We start from the raw sequence: 21,787 nt of genomic DNA on the forward strand, positions 1-21,787 counted from the left end.
CTTCCAAATAATCAGAATAGAGGGTATTAGATAAAAAAGACTGATCATGAGTTGATAATATTCAAAGCTGGGTGACGGGTACAAAGGGATTCATTACAATGTCTACGTTCACAAGTAAATTCAGATGATGAGCTTCCATATGAATGGAATGATAATGTTGTTTGAGCAACACAACCAATATTAAAAGTTCCAAAAATACTTTACATATTTACAGTAATTTCAAAGATGTTATTCAAGAGTAACACACAAAAAAGGAAAAATCAGTTAATCTGTACTTTAAAATGTCTTAAAAAAATAAGTTATGCATACCTTAAAGAAAATATACAAAACAAGAGTATATTAAATGTATTACAATAAGATACTCATAAAAATAACTTTCCGACTTTTAGGGTTTATTTAAATATGGATTTCCTTCATAGAGCATTTTAAAGTACCGGTGGTATATATACCATCTTTTACACACTTAGACACTTACACACACACACACACACCCCCAAAGGACAGCTGCAGTATATTTTATTTTATTTATTTTTTTTTTTTTTAAGATTTTATTTATTTATTCATGAGAGAGAGAGAGAGGCAGAGGGAGAAGCAGGCTCCCAAGGAGCGGGGAGTCCGATGCGGGACTCGATCCCAGGACCCTGAGATCATGACCTGAGCCGAAGGCAGACGCTTAACCATCTGAGCCACCCAGGCGCCCCAGCTGCAGTATATTTTAATTAGAAACAAAGTTCGAAAGTTTAAAAAGACAACTTTGTTTCTTAAATTGAGAAGTAAAAGGAAAGAATATGGTTTACATATTCAGATTATCTCAAAAAGCAGATAACATATTTCTTTATAAAGATGTTAAAGCTGTAAGTGAGGGAAAGCTTTAATACAGCAATTTATCCCAAATGTAAATCTTCTTAATTTTATCTTTTGCTGGTCTACACACTTCTGGTTCTCTCTCTCCACAAATTTTTCATACGTCAATCTCTCATAAGATCTTTTTCTTATATACTATTCAAGACATCTTATGAAGTGAGAAATACCCCAAAATACAAGAAGGTAAATTAGATTTTATTAGTTAAAACCTATACTTTCATTCTTAAATCAGTTTTATTTATAAATTTTTTTTTGAATACTCACTTATATAATGCATTCCTAAATTCAGGAGTCATAAAAAGTGTCTGCAAAAGGCTATTCAAATAGCAAGTCATTGCTTGGTTTACTAATCCCACATATCCTTTAAAAAGAAAACACAAATATACATAAATCAGCATCTACATTAAAAATAACAAAAAGAAAACTTAGTAAGAATTTACTGCACAGTAAAAATTGAGAGGTTAAGGTTACTTGGAAATTATTTTAGTTTTTTCAACAGCAATAAGAAAGACCCCTTTTTCTAAAATGTTCACTATGTAAACCTTGTTTCTCAGAAAAAGGGAGGATATCTTGTTAAGTGTCCAGAGATATGCATGGATGTTATGTAGCATTTAATAAAATTTAAAGAAGAATATTTCAATATAGTATGTTTACTTGATATAAAAATAATCTTTGTTCCCCAAGTTGGGGAAAAGTATAAACATATTTACTTATCACAGACCCAAAATAGGAAGACTGAACTGAACCAGCTATCCATGCTATCAGGCTCTATAAACCAATTTGTGCCAAGAATTAATAATATATGAGATAAATTCATTATATAAAACTCAGAATGACTTCCTCTATTTTAACAAGCCCATTAAGTATGAGATTCTATAATACATTAGCACACTATGCAAAGACTATAAAGTAAGAAGAGAAGTCAGAAATAGGAAAGAATAGAGAGAGGGAGTGGGGAAGGGAGGAAGGAAAAAAGCAGCTTATAGGAACTTAAAATTCAAATGAATGATTAAAATTACTTAGCTTTATATATCTGATTGGATATGGCTACCATTGTTGAGAACATTTTTGGAATTCCTCTTTTGAAGTAGGCTTCAGGCCCCATTTATGAGATACACATACACCAAAAAAATCAGTCTCATCGTATTAGTTATACCTCATTACATGAGCAAAATGTGGTAAACACTTTGCTTAATAATTAAACTTATTTACTCCCACTTAATACTGAATGACTTGGGTGTTTCCAAAAAAAAAAAAAAACACTTAAATCTTTTCTCAGCAGACACTGAAGGTGTTCACTGAAGCTTTTCAAAATACTTTTTCAATTCCCCAATTATCAAAATGTCTTGAGAAATGGTAGGCTCTGCAGATAATTATACTGCCAAAAGTGATGAAAGGACAAACAAATATGCATGATAAGCCTTTGTCAGTTGTGGAAGAGAGGAACAGACTCCACATTATCTATATGGTTCTAAGAAGAGACCCACTTTTCACTCTGGACTAAGGTTCAAGTTTTAATTTCTAATGCCTTTCATATTTAAGAATACTGTGTTTATAGGGGCGCCTGGGTGGCTCAGTCAGTTAAGTGTCCGACTTTTGCTTTTGGCACAGGTCATGATCTCAGGGTTGTGAGATGGAGCCCTGCATCGGGCTCCGTGCTGGACGTGGAGCCTGCTTAAGATTCTCTCTCCCTGGGGCACCTGGGTGGCTCAGTCATTAAGCGTCTGCCTTCGGCTCAGGCCATGATCTCAGGGTCCTGGGATAGAGCCCCACATCGGGCTCTCTGCTCAACGGGGAGCCTGCTTCTCCCTCTCCCACTCCCCCTGCTTGTGTTCCCTCTCCTGCTGTGTCTCTCTCTGTCAAATAAATAAAATCTTAAAAAAAAAAAGATTCTCTCTCCCTCTCTCTCTCTCAAAAAAAAATAAAAGTACTGTGTATATTCTGCTGTACACTGTTATAGAATTATAAACTATGTCAATTCCTAACCATCCCTCACCTGAGCTGTTCTCATAGCACCCTGTCTTTAATCCACATTGGAGCCTTCAGCTCACTGTTCTGTAATAACCTATTATATGTCTTCCCCATCAGCTGTGAGGGGAGGGGTCAAATCTGACTTAGCTCTCTATCACATAGAAAAAACTATGGTCATGTGTACTTGATTTGGCACCATTATCTGCACAGAATGAACAGTGTCTTACATAAAGATACTATTTGCCAAAACTATGAAGATTTCAGTGATACTAATAAAAGTGCTACTGAATAATAGAAATCTTTTGTCATTAAGCGTTGTCTAAATCAAAAAAACTTCAAATGACAACTGTTATCAAATGGGTACTATATCTGAAATAGCTGTGAACCAATACTGTAAGTGTGAGCCTCTAAGGGAGAAGAAGGTGAAAACATGTCATTCTGTGAGGGGCACATGTGGAAAGAAATCCTGAACGGAACCACCAGGTAATGAAGTAAGCATCAAATAGGTCAAATGAAGAATGCAGAATGCAACAGGCCAACTCCTGGGGCTGGTAAAATAAAAGAATTTTTTTTTTAAAAAAGACTTTATTTACTAGGGGCGCCTGGGTGGCTCAGTCGTTTAAGTATCTGCCTTCGGCTCACTTTGGCTCACAATAAATAAAACCTTTTTTTTTTTTTTTTAAAGATTTTATTTATTTGACAGAGAGAGAGGGAACACAAGCAGGGGAAGTGGGAGAGGGAGAAGCAGGCTTCCCGCCAAGCAAAGAGCCCGATGTGGGGCTCAATCCCAGTCATGACCTGAGCCGAAGGCAGCCGTTTAATGACTGAGCCACCCAGGTGCCCCAAATAAAAGAATTGTTAAAGAAACTGGCCAAGGACAGTTATCATGGATTCAGATAATGGAAACACCCTAGTTACATAGTTTCTAATCACTTACAAGTCCACATTAGCCTTCAATCTGCTCCTTATCCCTTAGTGTTCACATACACAATACCCCACTCCTACCCGCCCCCACCACCTCCTATCAACAGTGGCTGGCTACCCCAGGGGGTGTTGGTACTCAAGGGAGACAGGAAAGAAATCCCCAAACCTCGCGCATTATAGAGAAATGTGTTCCTAGAGCCCTGAGTCTAAATCATGATAGCATCTTCCAATAAAAACATTCTGTATATGGTGCCAAGATTTACAATAATTTAAGGAAAATGCAAATTCAACAGTCACTAACAAAATTATGCTTAAACTACAACTCCTTTGGATGCTTATAGACTATTTTAAATTCAGAAAGGCAGTACCCCTAGAAAACTGGAGGAAAATGTACAGGTAGGAAAAAGGAGTGGAGTAGAGGTGTATGAGAAACAGTAATTGGGAATGAAGGCTGCGATTACATGGCAACTTAGAACAAAGGCCTCTAAAAATTGTTTTAAATAAACTTCAACTTAGTAATTCAATTTGAGAACTTATCCTAAGGAAATAGTTAAAGATAAAAATAAAAACTTATATACAAGAATGTTCATAATATCAGTAATTATTTGCTTAAATATCTGAACTATACAATGAAATACTGTTTTCAGTCATTCAAAACCTTATATTAAAATACTATTTAACAGCATTGAAAAATGCTTATCATATAGTATTAAGGAAAAAACATAGTAAAAAATGCTTAAAACATGTGATACCCCCATTTTCTTAAAAACATACCTATGGAGGAAAGATAAAACAGAAATAAGCAAAATCACTATTAAGTAGTTTCTGCTAGTAGTACTGCCAGTGATTTTCACTTTCTTCATTTTAAAGTATGACAATGAGCATGTATTAAATACTTTTTTTAAAGTATGAGTCAGTCTCTAGGAATTTATAGGCATCATAGAGCCATAGAGTATATAGTACAAAGTAGGAGTTTTATAAATACCCCTACATAAAGGACTGAATTGGCTGTCAGAATACAAAGCAAATAGTTCAAGAATCCTGATTTGTTAAAACTGGAACTTTCTCAAAGTATTCCAACTATCTCAGAATAATCTAGGGTGCTTATTTAAAACAAAATGCAATTTATCCACCCAGTATTTTGGGAAGTAATGCCTCAGAACCCGTATTTTTAACAAGTATCCCCAAATGACTTTTTTTTTTTTTTAAGATTTTATTTATTTATTTGACAGAGACACAGCGAGAAAGGAAACACAAGCAGGGGGAGAGTGAGAAGCAGAGTTCCCCATTGAAAAGGGAGCCCAATGCAGGGCTCGATCCCAGGACCCTGGGATCATGACCTGAGCTGAAGGCAGATGCTTAACGACTGAGCCACCCAGGTGCCCCCGCTAAATGACTTTTAAAGAAATAAAAATTTGAGAATCACTACTCTAGACAGTGTAATGATGAGCAGCTTTATTATCTCCTATTATCTGAAACAGAAGATAATTTTGCATTCTCTTTTATTCCTGGTACTTCACTGCCAAAAGTTCTATTAATATAAATGATCCTAAATACCAAACATGACCAGCTTTTACTGGTATTTCCAAAACAAACACACTGGTAAGCCTGTATAAATGTTCAACTATGAGGAAATTATCTACATTTTAATTACAAAATATAGTAAATAGAATATTACAGATCACATTAGGACAAAATTTGCAATGTAATGCTATAGTTTTCTTTTTATACTAAATACCTGCATATAATATTTAAAACCATCTCTATTTTGAAGTTCTAAAAGCAGAGGTTCTGTAGTCGCACCTAGCAGTACCAGCTGTGCAACTGAAGGCTTCTCAGAACCCAGGTTCCACTTCTTTTAACATGAATAATACACTATCGACTGCAAACGTTTGCTGTGAGATCAAATGTTATATACAAGTATCCAGATTATATTTAGGCAAGTAACCAATCTTACATGTAAAGGAATAAACCTTTACATAAATAAAGCAATTTCACTGCTCAATAAATTGAAAAAATTCAAGCATCTAGGTTTAATAATGTTCAGAAAAAAGTTAACAGGAATATTAAAATTACATGATTAGTTTCAAACATATGATTAGATTAAACTAAAAGATGACATAGTAGGTGTCTGTTTCAAAATGGAAGTACCCCCACAGTCTATCCTAATCCAAAAACATATAATGGAAACATTCCTTTCCAAACAAAGTCAACTTCAGAAATTTAAGAATAAATTCAAAATAGAAAATTACCAAAGAGAAGTCTTCCTTCAAAATACAATAGTCAATATTTTTTACTTTATTATGAAATAGTGGCAGTAACAATATAGTGAAAACGACTTGAGGGAAAGAAAAACCACAATATTGTTCTATTTCTGTTAACTAGTGACCTTGCTCTGGGTCTCAGTTTTCTAATCCATAAAATGAGCTGATTAGGCTTGAGATCTCTCAGATTACTCAGGGTCTAACACCCTGTGATTTTATGAAAATACAACCACCACAGTAATAATAATAAATCTTACCTGTTTCTGATTTATTCAAAATAGATGAATAGGAGTAGTTTTGGCTGACATAATCACTGGTAGAGCCCACAGAACCTTCTCTTGGAAGTGGACCTATAAATCGGTCATGGACACTATCATCCCCGGCACTGGAATCCTCCTAAAATGCAGCATAACCAATATTTACTGGTTGCTGAAACAATGGAAAAAAAAAAAAAAAAACCAAAACACATACTAATTGCTGAGGCAATGAAAAAAACAAGGCATTACTATTACCACCAAGACATTTAAAGGAATGTACACCATTTCCTATAGGAAGGCTCAAAAGATGCCCAATGTAAAACACTTTGGAGAGGTGCTCATGTCTCCTTTCAAAGTTCTTACTTTTGCAATTTCCCTTAATTCTCTTTCAAATTTTGTTTATATGAGAGAAGGAGAAAGTTCCATTGTGAACTCTTTGATGACAGGGTCTCTCATTCATTTTTACACCATCCTTGCCAAGTAGACCTGGCAGGTAGGGCACACTTAAGTATTGGATAAAATGGATTGTTTCCTACTGTCTCTAATAAGAAACTTCCTATTAATGAGGAAGATGTCAAAAAGGATTCAGGGATATAAAATTAGCTTAAGCAATTAAGACCAAGCTGAAGAGTAATTACTATGCATTTTAAAACATGAATTCCCAAACCACAGATCTAGAGTTCCCTAAATTAATAACTAATTTATATTTCAATGTCATTCAGATTAATCAAGATCTTCTCATGATGTCATAAAAAAATGATGAGATGGAGCATCATCTAGTACTGCTTCAGTATGGATGTTCTGTGTTTAATTACTGTCTACTGTCCAGACAGCTATTTTAATTCATGAGACTTCTACATGAAAAGCATCAAATAGAAGAATTTCTGTGAGTGAAGTTACATTGAAAGAAGGATTCTGAAAAAGTCCATAAACTCTGTGAGCCTTAGTCTCCTCAGCCTGTAAAACAACAAGGTAAAGCAGACCAGGTTTTCTCGATCTTTTTTAGGAAGGACCCTCAAATTGGGAGTTACTGGATTAGACGATCTCTAGGACCACTGGACCAGACAGGAAAGCCTACTGAAATATGAACTTAGGCAAATACTAAAAGAATAGAAATAAAGCACGTAACTTGAAAAACTAGTTATTCCAGAAAGAGGGGGGTGGGAGCAAAAATGTCAGAATAGAGAATTATGGGGGTCTGTGCCTACCCTAAAATACAGAAAAATCTAGGCATAACTGCCAAGGACTTACAACAACCAAGCAAATGCTTAACCAAAGGAAGGCCACTGAAACGCAGTAGAAGATCTCTGTGGTGTTTTAACTTATCCTAGATCTACCCCATCCCTGTCATGGTGGTAGTTTTGAAGATGGCAACCCCTGTTTCCAGCGCAGCAACAGACTATATACACAAGCAACAGTGCTATGGATGCCTACTGTTACCATGTTAACATATACACTTATAAAAAGCCAACATAAAATAGAAAAATAATTTATTATACATAAATCACAAATTATATCTCTCCTCCTTCCTTTGGAATACTGCTTCCCAACAGTGACAGTACACAAAAATTATGAATACGAGGCTTCTAAATAGTTTACCAGCAGTATTTGAGGCTGTTCACCATCTTTATCTGTCAAATGCAGAAAGTTCTTCTTTCCTGGCTCAAAATTAGCATCAAGAAGTGACTTGTCACTGGTATGGTCCAGTGGAGCCTATGGGCATAAAATAAAATATCTCAGATTATGAGAAACATTAATTATAATAATAAAATAAAACAAGTAATACATAAATGAATCTACAATTCTCAGGCTCAAACACTATTTTTTTAAAATAAAGATTCTGGTAAATTCTGTTAATCTAGACTTGGAATTAACTCATTTACTCATGTATTAGGATGGCTAAGCCCAGTGACAGTGCATATACTGACAGTTATCCCAGATGTGCACATTTCCCAACATCTAAAAAAAAAAAACTGGAGAGAAAAAAGGTAAAGAAGTAATGTTAAGTATTATGCAAAAAAATAATTATAAACATCTATGTTTCTATGTTCTCTAAAATGTATTTGCTAACAATCATTTCATATAAATAACTGTAAAAACATGTTTTGATATATGAATGAGAATTCCCTGATAAGCAACACACTAAGCAGTCCAACCAAACTAATTATGTAATATACCAAAATGGTCACTTTCAGAAAGACTCCTTAAGGAACAGCCTGTCCTAGGTAAATGATAACCTATTTAAAGTCCACTGCCAGGATCCAGAGGATCCTAGGAAGACAGAAGTCATCACTCCTCTGAAAATTAAACATCTAAGATATGTAGTCTTTACCTAACTCTTTGATTTGGTAAGGCAATTTCATTCTGATCCACTCTTGTTGGTGGATGAGAGATGGAGCTCTGTGTGCTCCAAGTCTACTGTAGGGACTCACCCACACGCTAGTCCACTGTTGAGAAAAATGAGAGATGAAATGAACACCCCATTCTTTTGCTTTAAAATTATTTTGTTATATTAAAGAATGTTTTTAATGCTTCCAAGATATGAGGAATGCCTCCTTAGGGGACTTATTTTATGGAAATGCCTTTCTTAGGAACTTAACATTATATATTAAAAAAAACGTGTAAATACTAACGACAAAAAAACAAAAAAAACTCTAACTGTAAAAAATGTTGCCACTTGCTATTTGTGTGACTTTGGGCAAGTTAACTCCATTTCCCCATGACTCAGTTTCTTTACCTATGACATGAGGCTGTACTAGAACCTACCTCGTACAGTGGTTATTAAGGACTAAATGCGGTTATACTTGTATAGAACCTCACACCAGAACAATACTAAGCACATAGTAAGTTTAAAATAAGTGTTAAGTAAATAAAATAACAAACATATGATCCCTCTTAACTGGCTCACATCTAGAAATCCATGAGAAAAATGGGACATAGAAAATGAGAAGCTGGGAGGTGGGGGAGGGGGCAACTGGATGATGGACATTAAGGAGGGCACATGATGTAATGAGCACTGGGTATTATACAGGACTGATGAATCACCAAAATCTAATAATACACTATACTGTAATTAACTGAATTTAAATTAAAAAAGAAAAAAGAAAATCAGAAGTGAAGAGAAGTCACACGAGAGGAAAGGTATGTTTGGGTCCTTTACATTCTGATAAGAAATCAGATAATATAGCAGGAATACATAGGTGTTTTACCTCAACAAATGTATGAAAAAAAAAAATGTATGTATCTATGTGTATGAGGTGGTGGGTAGCTAAATGGGTTAGGTTTTTTTTTTAAACAGTTTTTTTTTTTTTTTTTTAAAGATTTTTTCTTTATTTATTCATGAGAGACAGAGAGAGAGAGAGGCAGAGGGAGAAGCAGGCTCCCAAGGAGCAGGGAGCCCGATGCGGGACTCGATCCCAGGACCCTGGGATCATGACCTGAGCCGAAGGCAGATGCTTAACCATCTGAGCCACCCAGGCGCCCCTGGGTTAGGTTTTCACAAAGCATACATGCAGCACTGTGCAGTAAGCAGGTGAAAGAGTATACTTACAGAAATGTACAATAAGCAAATAAATATACAGAAGTCAAGTACTTGAGAACAGTCATAGCTAAAGAAAGAGAAATAGGTAATCCTGATATAGAGCTATTCTTTTTAAAGATTTTATTTATTTATTTGAGCATGAGTGGGGAGAGAGGCAGAGGGAGAGGGAGAAGCAGACTCCCCGCTGAGCAGGGAGCTCGATGTGGGGCTCGATCCCAGGACCCTGGAATCATGACCTGAGCCGAAGGCAGATATTAACTGACTGAGCTACCCAGGCGCACCATGACACAGATCTATTTAAAGCTACCATAAATGTTAATTTAACACACATCTTTGAAGTGCCTAGGGAGACTATCTATGGAGGATGCAAAATTAATACTATGAGGTCCCAGCCACCAAAATACACGCATTCTACCACATGGAAAAAGACACAAATGAGTAACTATAATAAAAGAATGCTATGATAAGTGGCATAGCAGAAGAAACAGTACCACTGGGGGACAAAGAGATTACTTTTAAAGTGGCATGAAGAAACATCATGTAAGGTTTCTTAAAAGTAAAAAATAAATAAGACTCGGGGAGACATACATGACAGTATAGAACTATCCTTTAAAAAAGAGGCAAGGGCGCCTGGGTGACTCAGTTGTTAAGCATCTGCCTTCGGCTCAGGTCGTGATCCCAGGGTCCTGGGATCGAGCCCCGCATCGGGCTCCCTGCTCACCGAGAAGCCTGCTTCTCCCTCTCCCACTCTCCCTGCTTGTGTTCCCTCTCTCGCTGTGTCTCTCTCTGTCAATAAATAAAATCTTTAAAAAAAAAAAAAGAGGCAACATTAGAAGTTACATGGTGATGTAACAGGGAGTATTCAAAGTTTGAGATTAAATATTATTTCTCTTTGCATATTTTGTTGGACTACCAATTTTACTAATCAATTTCAGAGGGGGGAAAAGTTGGTTAATGTAAAGCATTAGTTCCACATTTTAAAAATGTAAATATATTATGGAATAGAAAGCAAAATATGGATTTTAAGGGCAAATCATGCAACATCAAACATCTGTGATTCTTCCCTAGACCCAATTAAAACTCTGCCCTCCAAATATCACAGAGGTAATACACATTCAATTTCATTTCCCATCAGAGGTATTTTCCTGGAAAACTTACGAGCAGCAATGACATAGGACAGAAAATGGTAATATAAGCAAAAACATGGAGATAGAAAAGCATGGAAATTTGTGTTAAGAAAATAAATTAGTCCAGTATCTGTGAGTTGAGATTACAAAAGTCTTAAAGGACCCATTGTAGTTTGTCTACAAGCTTGCTAACCTAAGGAATCTGATTTTTAATTTCTGGGTAGTGAGTACTCATTGAAGGCTTCTGAACTGGAAGGTGACCTAAGAGCTACAATTTAAGATGACTGGAAACAATTCCAACAGTAATATGCAGGGTAATTTGGACAGAGAGACAGGAAATAAAAAATACTCTTTCCAGTACTATTCTAATAGTGCAGATGAGATCCAACTCAATGGTGTCCTTTGCCACTCTCCCATGCAAAAGTGATCGATCAATGCCTTCTCTTTGCACTCAGAACAAACTTACAATATAGTATTTCAAACATATTAGTGTAATTATTTGTCAGTACAATCGTTTCTACAATAGGACTGTGAGATCTCTGACACAAAAGTCATGATACCACCAACCTTCTTGATCAGGTGCCTACCACTGTATCTGGTACATAATCTCTATTAACATGACTGTATATCCTTCCTTTCCTTTTTCTTTCTATATAAATTTTTCTCTTTTCTAAAAATTAGATTATAAAATACACATGATTCCATATCCTGCTTTTTCTGCTTAAAAATATAAGATGAACAGGGGCACCTGGGTAGCTCAGTCGGTTAAGCGTGTAACTCTTGATTTCGGCTCAGGTTAGGATCTCAGGGTCAAGAGATCAAGCCCCATGAAGGGCTCCGCACTGAGTCTGCTTGAGATTCTCTCCCTCTCTGTCTGCCTTTCCCTCCACTCATGCACGTGCTCTCCCACTCTCTCTCCCAAATAAATAAATCTTAAAATATACATATATTATACATTTACGTATATCACATATATGATGAATAACATTCCATGCAGTAAATATTGGAAAATTTTCCATAGTTGACACAATATGCTAGTCCTCTTACATGAGAAAAAAGACTGATAAAATGTCCTTATACAAACTTTAGGATAAGCAAATGCTGAATCTGGAATGAAGGCAAAGGGATGAAGAAGGATCCAATTATTGAGTTGCACATAGGCTCTTAAATTATTTATTATAGTTTTGCTTATGATATTAAAAAAGTTTCCAGGATTTAATATATTCGTTAATAACAACAATAATAATGACTATCATATTATTAGCAGCTTAAGAGAACATGCTTTAAGTCTAAGGTTTTACCATATCAGCAGTATTGATTCCATTTCCCCACACTAAATCAAAGGTTCCATTTATGTAGCCTACTTTGTTGGCCACATCTTCAAAGAGCTTCCTGAGTGGAGTAGAAGCTGGTAAATTTAAAGTGATCCGTTCATTCACTGTCTTTGAATTAGTAGTATCCTGTATTATACATAAAACTCTAGGTTCTTCAGCAGCATTTTCTATCTGAAATTAAAACAAACATTATTTATCTTTAAAGAAAAACAATTACAATTAGCCATATTTTCTATGATTAAATATAAAAATATCCCTCAAAATATTATTTTCTCCTAGCTAGTATTACTGTTTTGTTATGTCTGAAATACACTGGATGTATTTTGACATGGATATGTCAAACACAGAAAGTACCATATGTGCTTGTTTTGGAAAAACTGCGGCGTATTTAAGAATCAACATTCTTGTGGGTATTTGCTTTCACTGTACATCAATGGTCAACAAGCCATGAAGACAGTATACTTGAGTCATTTTCAGCTGAAAATAATAAAATCTGATCCTTAAAAATGTATCATTACCACACTAGCACAGTCAAATCAAGCACTTCCGGATTTCCTGAAGAAACAGAAAGGGAACTGAGAGGATTATCTCAACTTGCAAATCCCTAACTAAGGGACACAGGCAACCAGGCCTCCTGATCTTTATGCTACTGTACCTATAGACATGTCTAAAGGCCCCATTTATCAATGTGTTGGGAGCTGACAAGCTTATTTAAACAGATCAGTCAGCAGAAGCAGGTAAGGAAAAGCAAGGGAAAAAAAACTTTTCAATTACCAATGTAGAAGGAAGTTAGGGTCACAAATTCTCCTTCCGTCTTTTTCATCTAGCAATAACTCAGTAATTATCAAGACAAAAAGTTCTCAAAGGGACTTTCTCAGAGAGGCTCTGCCCTCCCTTTCAAGCTGTTGAAGGACACTGCTTTTCTTTTCAACTTTCCACAGTGGTAGCAGGCTGCATCAGATACTTGAATGCAAAAAATTCTTTCCCTCTTTCTCCTTAATGTCAAACTCTATGAATGGCACCATTATCCACTGACTTTTGCTGAAACTAGAGTTCTGAGCATCTTCCTCATCTCCTTCCTCTTCTTCACCTCACACAATCACCAAAATTCTATCAATTCCACCTTTCTTGAATATTTCTTGAGCCATCCCCTTTCTCTTTATTCCTGTCCGCAGCAATCAAAATCTTACACAAGATTATGGCAATAGCTTCATGAGAAGTTTAACATTTTCTAATCTTATCTTCCTTCAATCCAGAATAACACGCAAATCTGATTACATAAATCTCTTGCTTTCCCTCAAAAATCAAGTGCAGCAGTTGTTTAACTGGGGTCATGTCTCACCATCCCCATAATAGGCTTTACAGAAATATGAACTGTACAACCTGTGCTGTATACAATAATTTATTTCTTTCCTTCTCTTTTACAATAATATCAACTCCAGCCTTTTGTTGCTTCTATATAACCCGTTTTTAAATATAATTATCATTGACTAGTGCTGAAGACAGGATAGGCACAAGGTTTTTTTGTTTGGTGGAGTAATACAATTATAATTTGTTTCTGCTATATATAATTTTGGGTTTGCAAGAGATTATTTAAATTAAGATTAATCCAAGTAGTTTAGAACAGAAATGAATTTCTATAAAAGAAGTATAATGTTTAAAACAGATTGGCTACCATATTTCAGATAAATCAAAATATTTAATTACAAATAATAATCCATTTAAAAATGAAAAGGAAAATACATTTCTATAAAATAAATAGGATAACAAAAAAGAGCATTACTAATATGCTTCTCAGAAAGGAGAAAAAAAGCCTTCACCTAAAAACTTAAGGTGTTATATCAACACATGTAATTAATTGTTTTACACCTTTTAATCCCAAACTGAGAAACATAAAGTGGACCTTTTTAAACTCTGGTTTATAGTAAAAGAATGAACAATTCAAAATAAATTTCAAATACAAAAGATCCACTTTCATAGTTTCAACAGTATACTTCAGAAGTAGATTCAAGTTTTCCAGATATAAAATACCAAAGGGCCAGATTTTAAACCCTTGGATGGCTGGAATTGATGGTGCAAGGAAGATTACCTTACCAAAGAATTCAGAAATCTGAAGTGTTGATTTACATCAGAATACATCAGTATACATCAGAATGGTGATGTAGCAACATCATATGGCCAGATATTAGCTGTTCCTCATTCTTTCCCCAAATATATCTGCACAAAGTATAGGCACTCCTATACCTCCTCTCTTTCCACCCAAAAATGTGGGGAAATTATCCCCAAAGAAATCTCATCTGAAAACTAAATGTACCACAGTAAAATTTAATCTCATGTGTGCCTTTTATTCTTTTGAATGAAAATGGCTCTCTTTTCTGTATACTGCATATAAATAATTTTTTAATAGGAGGTGTAAAAGGAAAAAGTGGAAATCATCTGTAATGCCCTAACACACAGATACAATTAACATTTTGGAGCACATCCTTCCAAATATTTTGCCCACATACACACACATGCGCACATATACATGCACACTCTTGAACACACACACTGGGTTAGAATATGCATGCTGTTTTGTCATTTCTTTCTTTACTTATAAATATATCATGTAATCTTTTCCTGTCAAAGTTTTTCTAACTTTTCATTTTTAACAGCTGAATAGTATTTTATTACATGGATTAATAATAATTTGTTCTATCAGTTCCATTTTATTGGCTCAAGCAGACTTTATTACACTTTGGTAATAATACTGTGATGAACACCTACATACAACTTTGTGCACTTTTCCATTTCCTTAAAATTCCTATAAGCAGAATTTCTGGGCCAATCACATTTTATTCTTGAATTCAATTCTAAAATAACTGAAACAAACAAAAAGCTCTGCTCTTCTTTAAGGCTCTAAGCTAGCCACTTATAAATCTTAATTACTTAAGATTACTTAAATTACTTAAATACTCTACATTCTGGCCCATTATTTCAAATTTAATCTAATATATGGCTATCATCCATGGGCTACATTTAAATTTTTCATAGCACTACTGCCAACACTAATCACACACTCATATGTAGTCTCTCTCCTCCCCCCCCCATGTCCCCCCAATCTGGGAACTAATAAGAAAAAAATTTTTCTTTCAATTCTCAGATATCATCAATAAGTATAACAATAACTTTACAACAGTTTTCCAAGAAAGAAGAAAAAAACAACAACTCTACAAGGTTATATTAAACATGCAGATTTACAAAACATTTAAATGTAAAAGGTGTTTCTTAGAATTAGGAAAATAGGGTAGCTACCTTTCTTCTTTTCTTTGGAGCTCTGCCCCTGCCTGATCCCACTTACGCCCAAAGGAAAAAGCAATATCACCTTGAGGTAAATGATAAATGGCTACAAATTCCTTGCCACTCAATTTCTTTTTCCTTTTCCCATGAATCTGGACGGGCCTAGTGACCAGCTAGGACCAACAGAATGTACTACAAGTGACACTGTGTGATTTAAGGCAGGACCTTAAAAAATCAGCAGCTTCTGCTTTTGTACCTCTTGGAAGATTCCCTCTTATGAGTTAAAAAAATCCACTTACCCTGGGACCACCATGCTACAGGGAAGCCCTAACAATCCACACAGAGAGAAATCGGACACTTAGTGGAGCACTGGAGTGCCTAATAATGGAGAAAAGCCTTCTTGGACATTCTATCCAAAGCCACCCACCAGCTAAATGCAGCCAAGTAATGATCCTCAATGATGCCACATGGAGCACAGAAACTAACCAGCTGAGCCCTTGCCCAAATCCCATCCCTCTGAATTATGAACAAATAAACTAGTTGTCTTAAGCCACTAAGTTTTCGTGTAGGCTGTTCCATAGCAAAAGATAATAAAAAATACACTTAGGCACACTGAAGCATACTTGAGCACTAGCTGGAAAGGATGTTGTAATGGTGGTGTTGGTAGTAGGAGGGAGGGTGTCCATTTAAATACTACACCCAACATTAAGGCATCTGAGGATATGTCATAATTTAGGGAACAGAGCACAATTTTTGAGTTCAAAGAGCTTTATGATGAATAAGGGAAAATGAGAGGAAATAAATGCAAAGTTTTAGAAAAGCCCAAAGCATGTTCCACTTGGGAAAATGTTTAATATATCTTAGGTGAGCTATTACAGGGGCACAAAGTTCCCTACACAGAAAATCTAGCCAGTTAAAAAAAAGACATAAAATATAAAATTAAAACTATTTATTTTATGGACAACTCACAGCAATATTACACTTGTGAGAATAAGGGGAAAGTCAACAGCAGTTACAATAACACTGTGCATGCTGAGAGAGTGTTCTGTCTGTGCCTATCTATGCTCACTGCAGAAACAAAGCTAGATTTCCTAACAAAGTCTGAAGAAAGAATCCCCGAAAAGAGTAAAAAAAATTACACCACAGACTTATTTATTTATTTATTTATTTATTTTTTTTTTTAAAGATTTTATTTATTTATTTGACAGAGAAAGACACAGCGAGAGAGGGAACACAAGCAGGGGGAGTGGGAGAGGGAGAAGCAGGCTTCCCACGGAGCAGAGAGCCCGATGCGGGGCTTGATCCCAGGACCCTGGGATCATGACCTGAGCCGAAGGCAGACGCTTAACGACTGAGCCACCCAGGCGCCCCCACCACAGACTTATTTATAAAAGATAAAACATAGTGGGATAAAAACACTCTAAACATATTTTCTTCCAAAGATAGGTTCACTGCTAGGGACATCCTGTAGAGGTCGACATGAGATAGTTCTGAGGGGTCGCAGAGCCTGCTTGAAGGCATGTTCACCTCTTAAGTCATGTCATCTCCTTTTCTTGGCATTCCTAATAGTTCTAAATTCAATCTGCGTTCTCTGAAATTAACACCATAATTTTTGTTTCATAAAAGACACTTCCTAGGTAGGTGTTTCTTATTTAAAAGGCAAGGTGTATAATTGATGGCATATATTCAGAATGGTATTAGCATGTAGAAAACAACTTAATATCAACCCAAATTCAAAGTTACCAAGATTCAGATTTTTTAAGAAAATAAAATTAATATAAAAACTTTTAAAACATTACAAAGGGACCTCTTTACCTCTAAATTTAATAGTCAACCCATTTTCTTTTAAGACCTCCTTCTTTTCAATGTTATTACAAAGATTAACATTATGGTTGCAAACTTACACGCACGCACAAAGGTCTATCTGCTTCTTGGTACAGGAGCTGCTATGAGCTAAAAAGACAGGCCTTACTTATTAGCACATTACCCTTCTGGGCATCCACAGTTAATACTGGCATAGGTTAAAAAAGAGAACTAAAGAATGTGAATATTTTTGCTGAATGAAATTTGTTAAATTTATCAACGCCATTCAGATTTGTATTTTTACTTTAACAAGTGACAATAACTGGGGCAGTGATGGAGGCTCTAACTTATATTTTTAAAAAATTTATTTTTAAGATCCTCCCTCCACTCCATTCTACTACCTCCCCCCGCCCAGCAAACTCCACAATGTTATATGATGTTTTCCTAAGTGGTCTCTTGCCACAGATCACTTAGAGAAGGCGAGAGATTAAAGGAAGCACCTTGAAGAAAGAACTATAGAGTTCAAGGGACCAGAGGAAAATGAGGTATTAAGTAAAAGTTAGAATGGGATGCTACATCACAAGAAAGTTTAGGTTTATAGTGCATTCAGGCTGCTGGAAAAGTAATAGTTTTAATTATTCAAATAAGATTTCTGGGATTTGACTCTGTAAATTATTAAATGATTTCATCCCAGCACTATTAATACTTCAGAAAATGAAATATATCTGTATAAAAAACAGACAACCATACCATAAAGTCAAAACAAAGGGTTCTATAGTTTTTATATGTTTTCCCCCTCACTCACATGTTAAAAACAAGGGACTATCTAGACACATATTCAGTTAAGGTGGCTTTCTTCTTATTAAAATCAGGTAGAAATAAAATAAGCCAAACAAGCATAAAACTTAAGACATGCCTTGTTATTAAATAAAAATACTAACATGCTGTTACTTGTTCTGCTGATTATCATACTAAAGCAATTACATCAGCAGTCTACCTGTAAAAATTTCTTCTTCATTTCATCAAAGATATTTTGTCTGCATCTCCAAAACACATCCTATGGTATATAAGAACAAAATGAATTACAAATTATTTCTTTAAAATAAAGAAGACAGTGAAATGAGAACAATTAAGCTAAAGACATTTTTGCAACAAAATATGTATTGAAGTAGTACACCAGCTAGGATCTTATTCATAAATTACATTTGTAATTTTTACCTTAGTCCTCAATTACTCTTGTAAGGTTACTGAAAACCTGTGCCACAGTGATAAAGATTAACATTAGCATGGAAAAATACCAACCACATTTTAACAAAGAGTAGTAGCTTTAGAATTAGGTGTAAATCAAATGTTCTAAGCCACATAATATTTTTTCCAGTTTTACTGAGATATAATTAACATCTAACATTGTAATAATTTAAAGTGTACAACATAAGGATCTGATATATGCATACACTGCAAAATGATTACCCAATTAGTTTAGTTAACACCCATCATTCCACACAGTGACAATGTTTTTCTCCTAGTGATGACAACTTTTAAGATCTACTCTCTTAGCAACTTTCAAACACACAGTGCAGTAATGCTACTGTAGTCACCACGCTGCACAAGACATCCCCAGCACTTACTTATCTTACAACTGGGAGTCTGTGCATTTGGACCACCTTCACCTATTTCCTCTACCCTCTTCCTCTGACAACCACCAATTTGTTTCCATGAGCTCTTTTTTTTTAGATTCCACATGTAAGTGAGATCAGACAGTATTTGTCTTCCTCTTCCTAAGTCACATAATATTTAGAGTCCATTAAAGGAATTTTGTGGGGAAACCTAGAAATCCCTGATTTAGGTGGTTTATAAATTTGGATTTTTTCACATGATAAATAATCTTCAAGTAAGGCTGCTTAACACTACTACCTACAGCTATTTTCTTTCAATGTAAATCTTTTCCTTATTATGAGACAAGCTTATTTTTCCAATTAAGGAAATATAGAAATATGCAAAAGGAAAAAAAAGATAACCTATAATGAAGAGAGAATCTCCTGAAAAATCTCGGTTTTACATCATTTCACACTTTTTCTGTACAAATCTTGTTTTCCCTCACTTAATTAATAAAAAGACCAATGTATTATTTCAAAGGGTGGTTTTTATTACTCACAGTAACTTGTACACTATTCTTTATCAATAAAAAAATTTACATTATTTGCTTTTATAATAGAAATACATTATAATAGCAGTACATAATTTTTAACAAGCAACTCTAAAATAACCCCTATAGCAACTGTTAACAATTTGATATATATCCTATCAGATCCCTCTCCATTCTATGCATATATTTATTATGGAGATTGTTAATTATTAACCAAATAAGATCATTCTGTACACCAACATTTGAATTCTGCTCCGAAAGTGTTTTTAGTAAATGAAATGTTTAGTTTTTAGTTTCTACATAGTCTTCCACTACAAAGGAAACCATAATTTATTTAATTAATTGGCTATTAATGGGCATTTAGACACCTTCACATTTTCACTACAGCTTTGCTTATCTGTACAATTTTTTTCCTAAAGATAATTTTCCAAAGAAAGAATTATTAGATCAAAAGTTATATACTTGTTTTTAGGATTTTTAATACATGGTGTCAAAAGGCTATCTCTTCCACAAATAAGAACTGAACTACAACTATCTGTCAACTACTAGGTGCTCAGAAAATATCAGTAAACAAAGCCCTTGCCCTCAAGGAGCTGCCATTTTACAGTGGGAACTCAACCATAAACAAATCTAAGCCATCAGGTATCCACCAACCTCAGAGTCTTTGCATTTCTGTCCATTCTACCTGGAATGTTCTTCCCCTGGATGTCTTTACTTCCTTTGCTCAAATATCATTGTGGTGGCTTCAAAGTATGTCCACAGATTCTTTGACATGCCTCCCAGCAAGAACAGGAGTCTAATTCCAGTCCCCTTAATTATGGGTCAGCCTTAGTGACTTCCTGTGATATACAACATGACTTTAAGACCAGGGTAGAAAGGGCAATACAGTTTCTTCCTGGCTGTCTCTCAGATGCTTGCCCTTGGAACACAGCCACTATGCTGTGTGAGAGCCAAGCAGCCACACAGAAAGGTCATGTGTAGATGTTCTAGCCACAGCCCAAATGAGATCCCAGCTGGCAACCAGCATGAACCATCATACATGTGAGGAAATATTCAGATGATTCCAGTCCCCAGCCTTTCAGCTGCCCAGGTGATGCCTAGCTGAGCAGAAATGAGCTGTCCCAGCCCAGCCTTTCCTAAATTGCATATCCATGAACAAAAGTCACTAAGTTTGGGGGCAGGCTGTTATATAGCAAAAGATAATCAGAACAGTCAATTTCTCAATCTGGTCTTTTTCTCATCATCCTTTTAAAATTACAATCCTCTTGATAGTTTACATCTCCCTTCCTTGCTTCAGGTTTCCCCACAGTACTTTTGGCCACTTGATATATTTGTTTATATTTTACTTGTTTATTGTCTATCTCCAAGAAACTTCTACTATGAGCCAAGATGAAGTAACAGACTGGATTTACCCTCCCCATCTTAAACAACTAAAAAACTACACAAAATATATGAAAAAAATAACTTTTGATAGTATTAAACAACAAGCAATGCAGGACAGTGATCACTGTGAAGGCAAAACAAACATGATGAGCTACCTTCCAGACTACAGTGCAGGGAGGGAGAATCCAGGTAGATTCCAGCAATTTCCTGAGTTGAAGAGATGAGGTGGGAGTTTGAGGGGGCCCATTCAGCTAAAATTTACAGAGCAGAATACTGAAGGAAGGAAAGCTGTGCAAACAGCAAGCTCCAGAGGTCTGTAGCAGGGCCTTCCTTGAGTATTTGGCTGAGCACTCATCAGCAAGTGCATGTGAACAACTACCCAAGGCTGGGGAAGGAGCCATAGGAAAGAACCCTCACAGCTCGTTTCAGTGCCAACCAGCCAGAATGAAAAAACTATAATACACAAGGCATCAGATAAGAGTACTCAAGGAGTATTGTCTCAGTAGTCGGACCAAATTTGACTTAGTCTAAAGGCTACTCTGACCCAGTCTTACAAAGCTGAAAGGCAAGCCTCAAAAAGATCAAACTGTTCACAAGTAAATTAAGTGCATTCAAGAACAAAGCTCAAGAACACTTATGGGAATAAAAAATACCCAGCACCCATCAAGGTCTAATTCACAATGTCTGATATCCAATCAAACATAAACAGGCATGTAAAAAAGCAGGAAACTATGACCCATAATAATAAGAAAAATCAATCAATGAAAACCAACCCAGAAATGATACAGATGATAGAACTGGTAGACAAGGATATAAAAAGTGTATAACTATATTCTGTATTTCAAGATGGCAGATAAGGGGGACGCCTGGCTGGCTCAGTCAGTAGAGCAAGTG

The 21,787-nt window shown here is 35.5% G+C and overlaps 1 protein-coding gene across 5 annotated transcripts in view; it reads right to left on the reverse strand.

Moving 5' to 3' along the window:
- USP47 (ubiquitin specific peptidase 47) overlaps window positions 1-21,787 on the reverse strand; it is a 107,359-nt gene that overhangs the window by 52,361 nt on the left and 33,211 nt on the right. For 3 of the 5 annotated variants that reach the window (XM_036087884.2, XM_036087883.2, XM_036087887.2), the window contains exons 2-6: window positions 18,362-18,421; window positions 12,250-12,453; window positions 7,880-7,993; window positions 6,281-6,419; window positions 1,129-1,225 (exon numbers count right to left, since the gene is read on the reverse strand). In XM_036087884.2, coding sequence (XP_035943777.1) covers window positions 1,129-1,225; window positions 6,281-6,419; window positions 7,880-7,993; window positions 12,250-12,453; window positions 18,362-18,421 — 614 coding nt within the window. The remainder of the gene's footprint in view (window positions 1-1,128; window positions 1,226-6,280; window positions 6,420-7,879; window positions 7,994-12,249; window positions 12,454-18,361; window positions 18,422-21,787) is intronic. The other 2 variants (XM_036087885.2, XM_036087886.2) reach the window with 2 other exon arrangements.

This window comes from Halichoerus grypus, chromosome 11 (assembly GCF_964656455.1).
Source record: "Halichoerus grypus chromosome 11, mHalGry1.hap1.1, whole genome shotgun sequence".
Lineage (NCBI taxonomy): Eukaryota > Metazoa > Chordata > Mammalia > Carnivora > Phocidae > Halichoerus > Halichoerus grypus.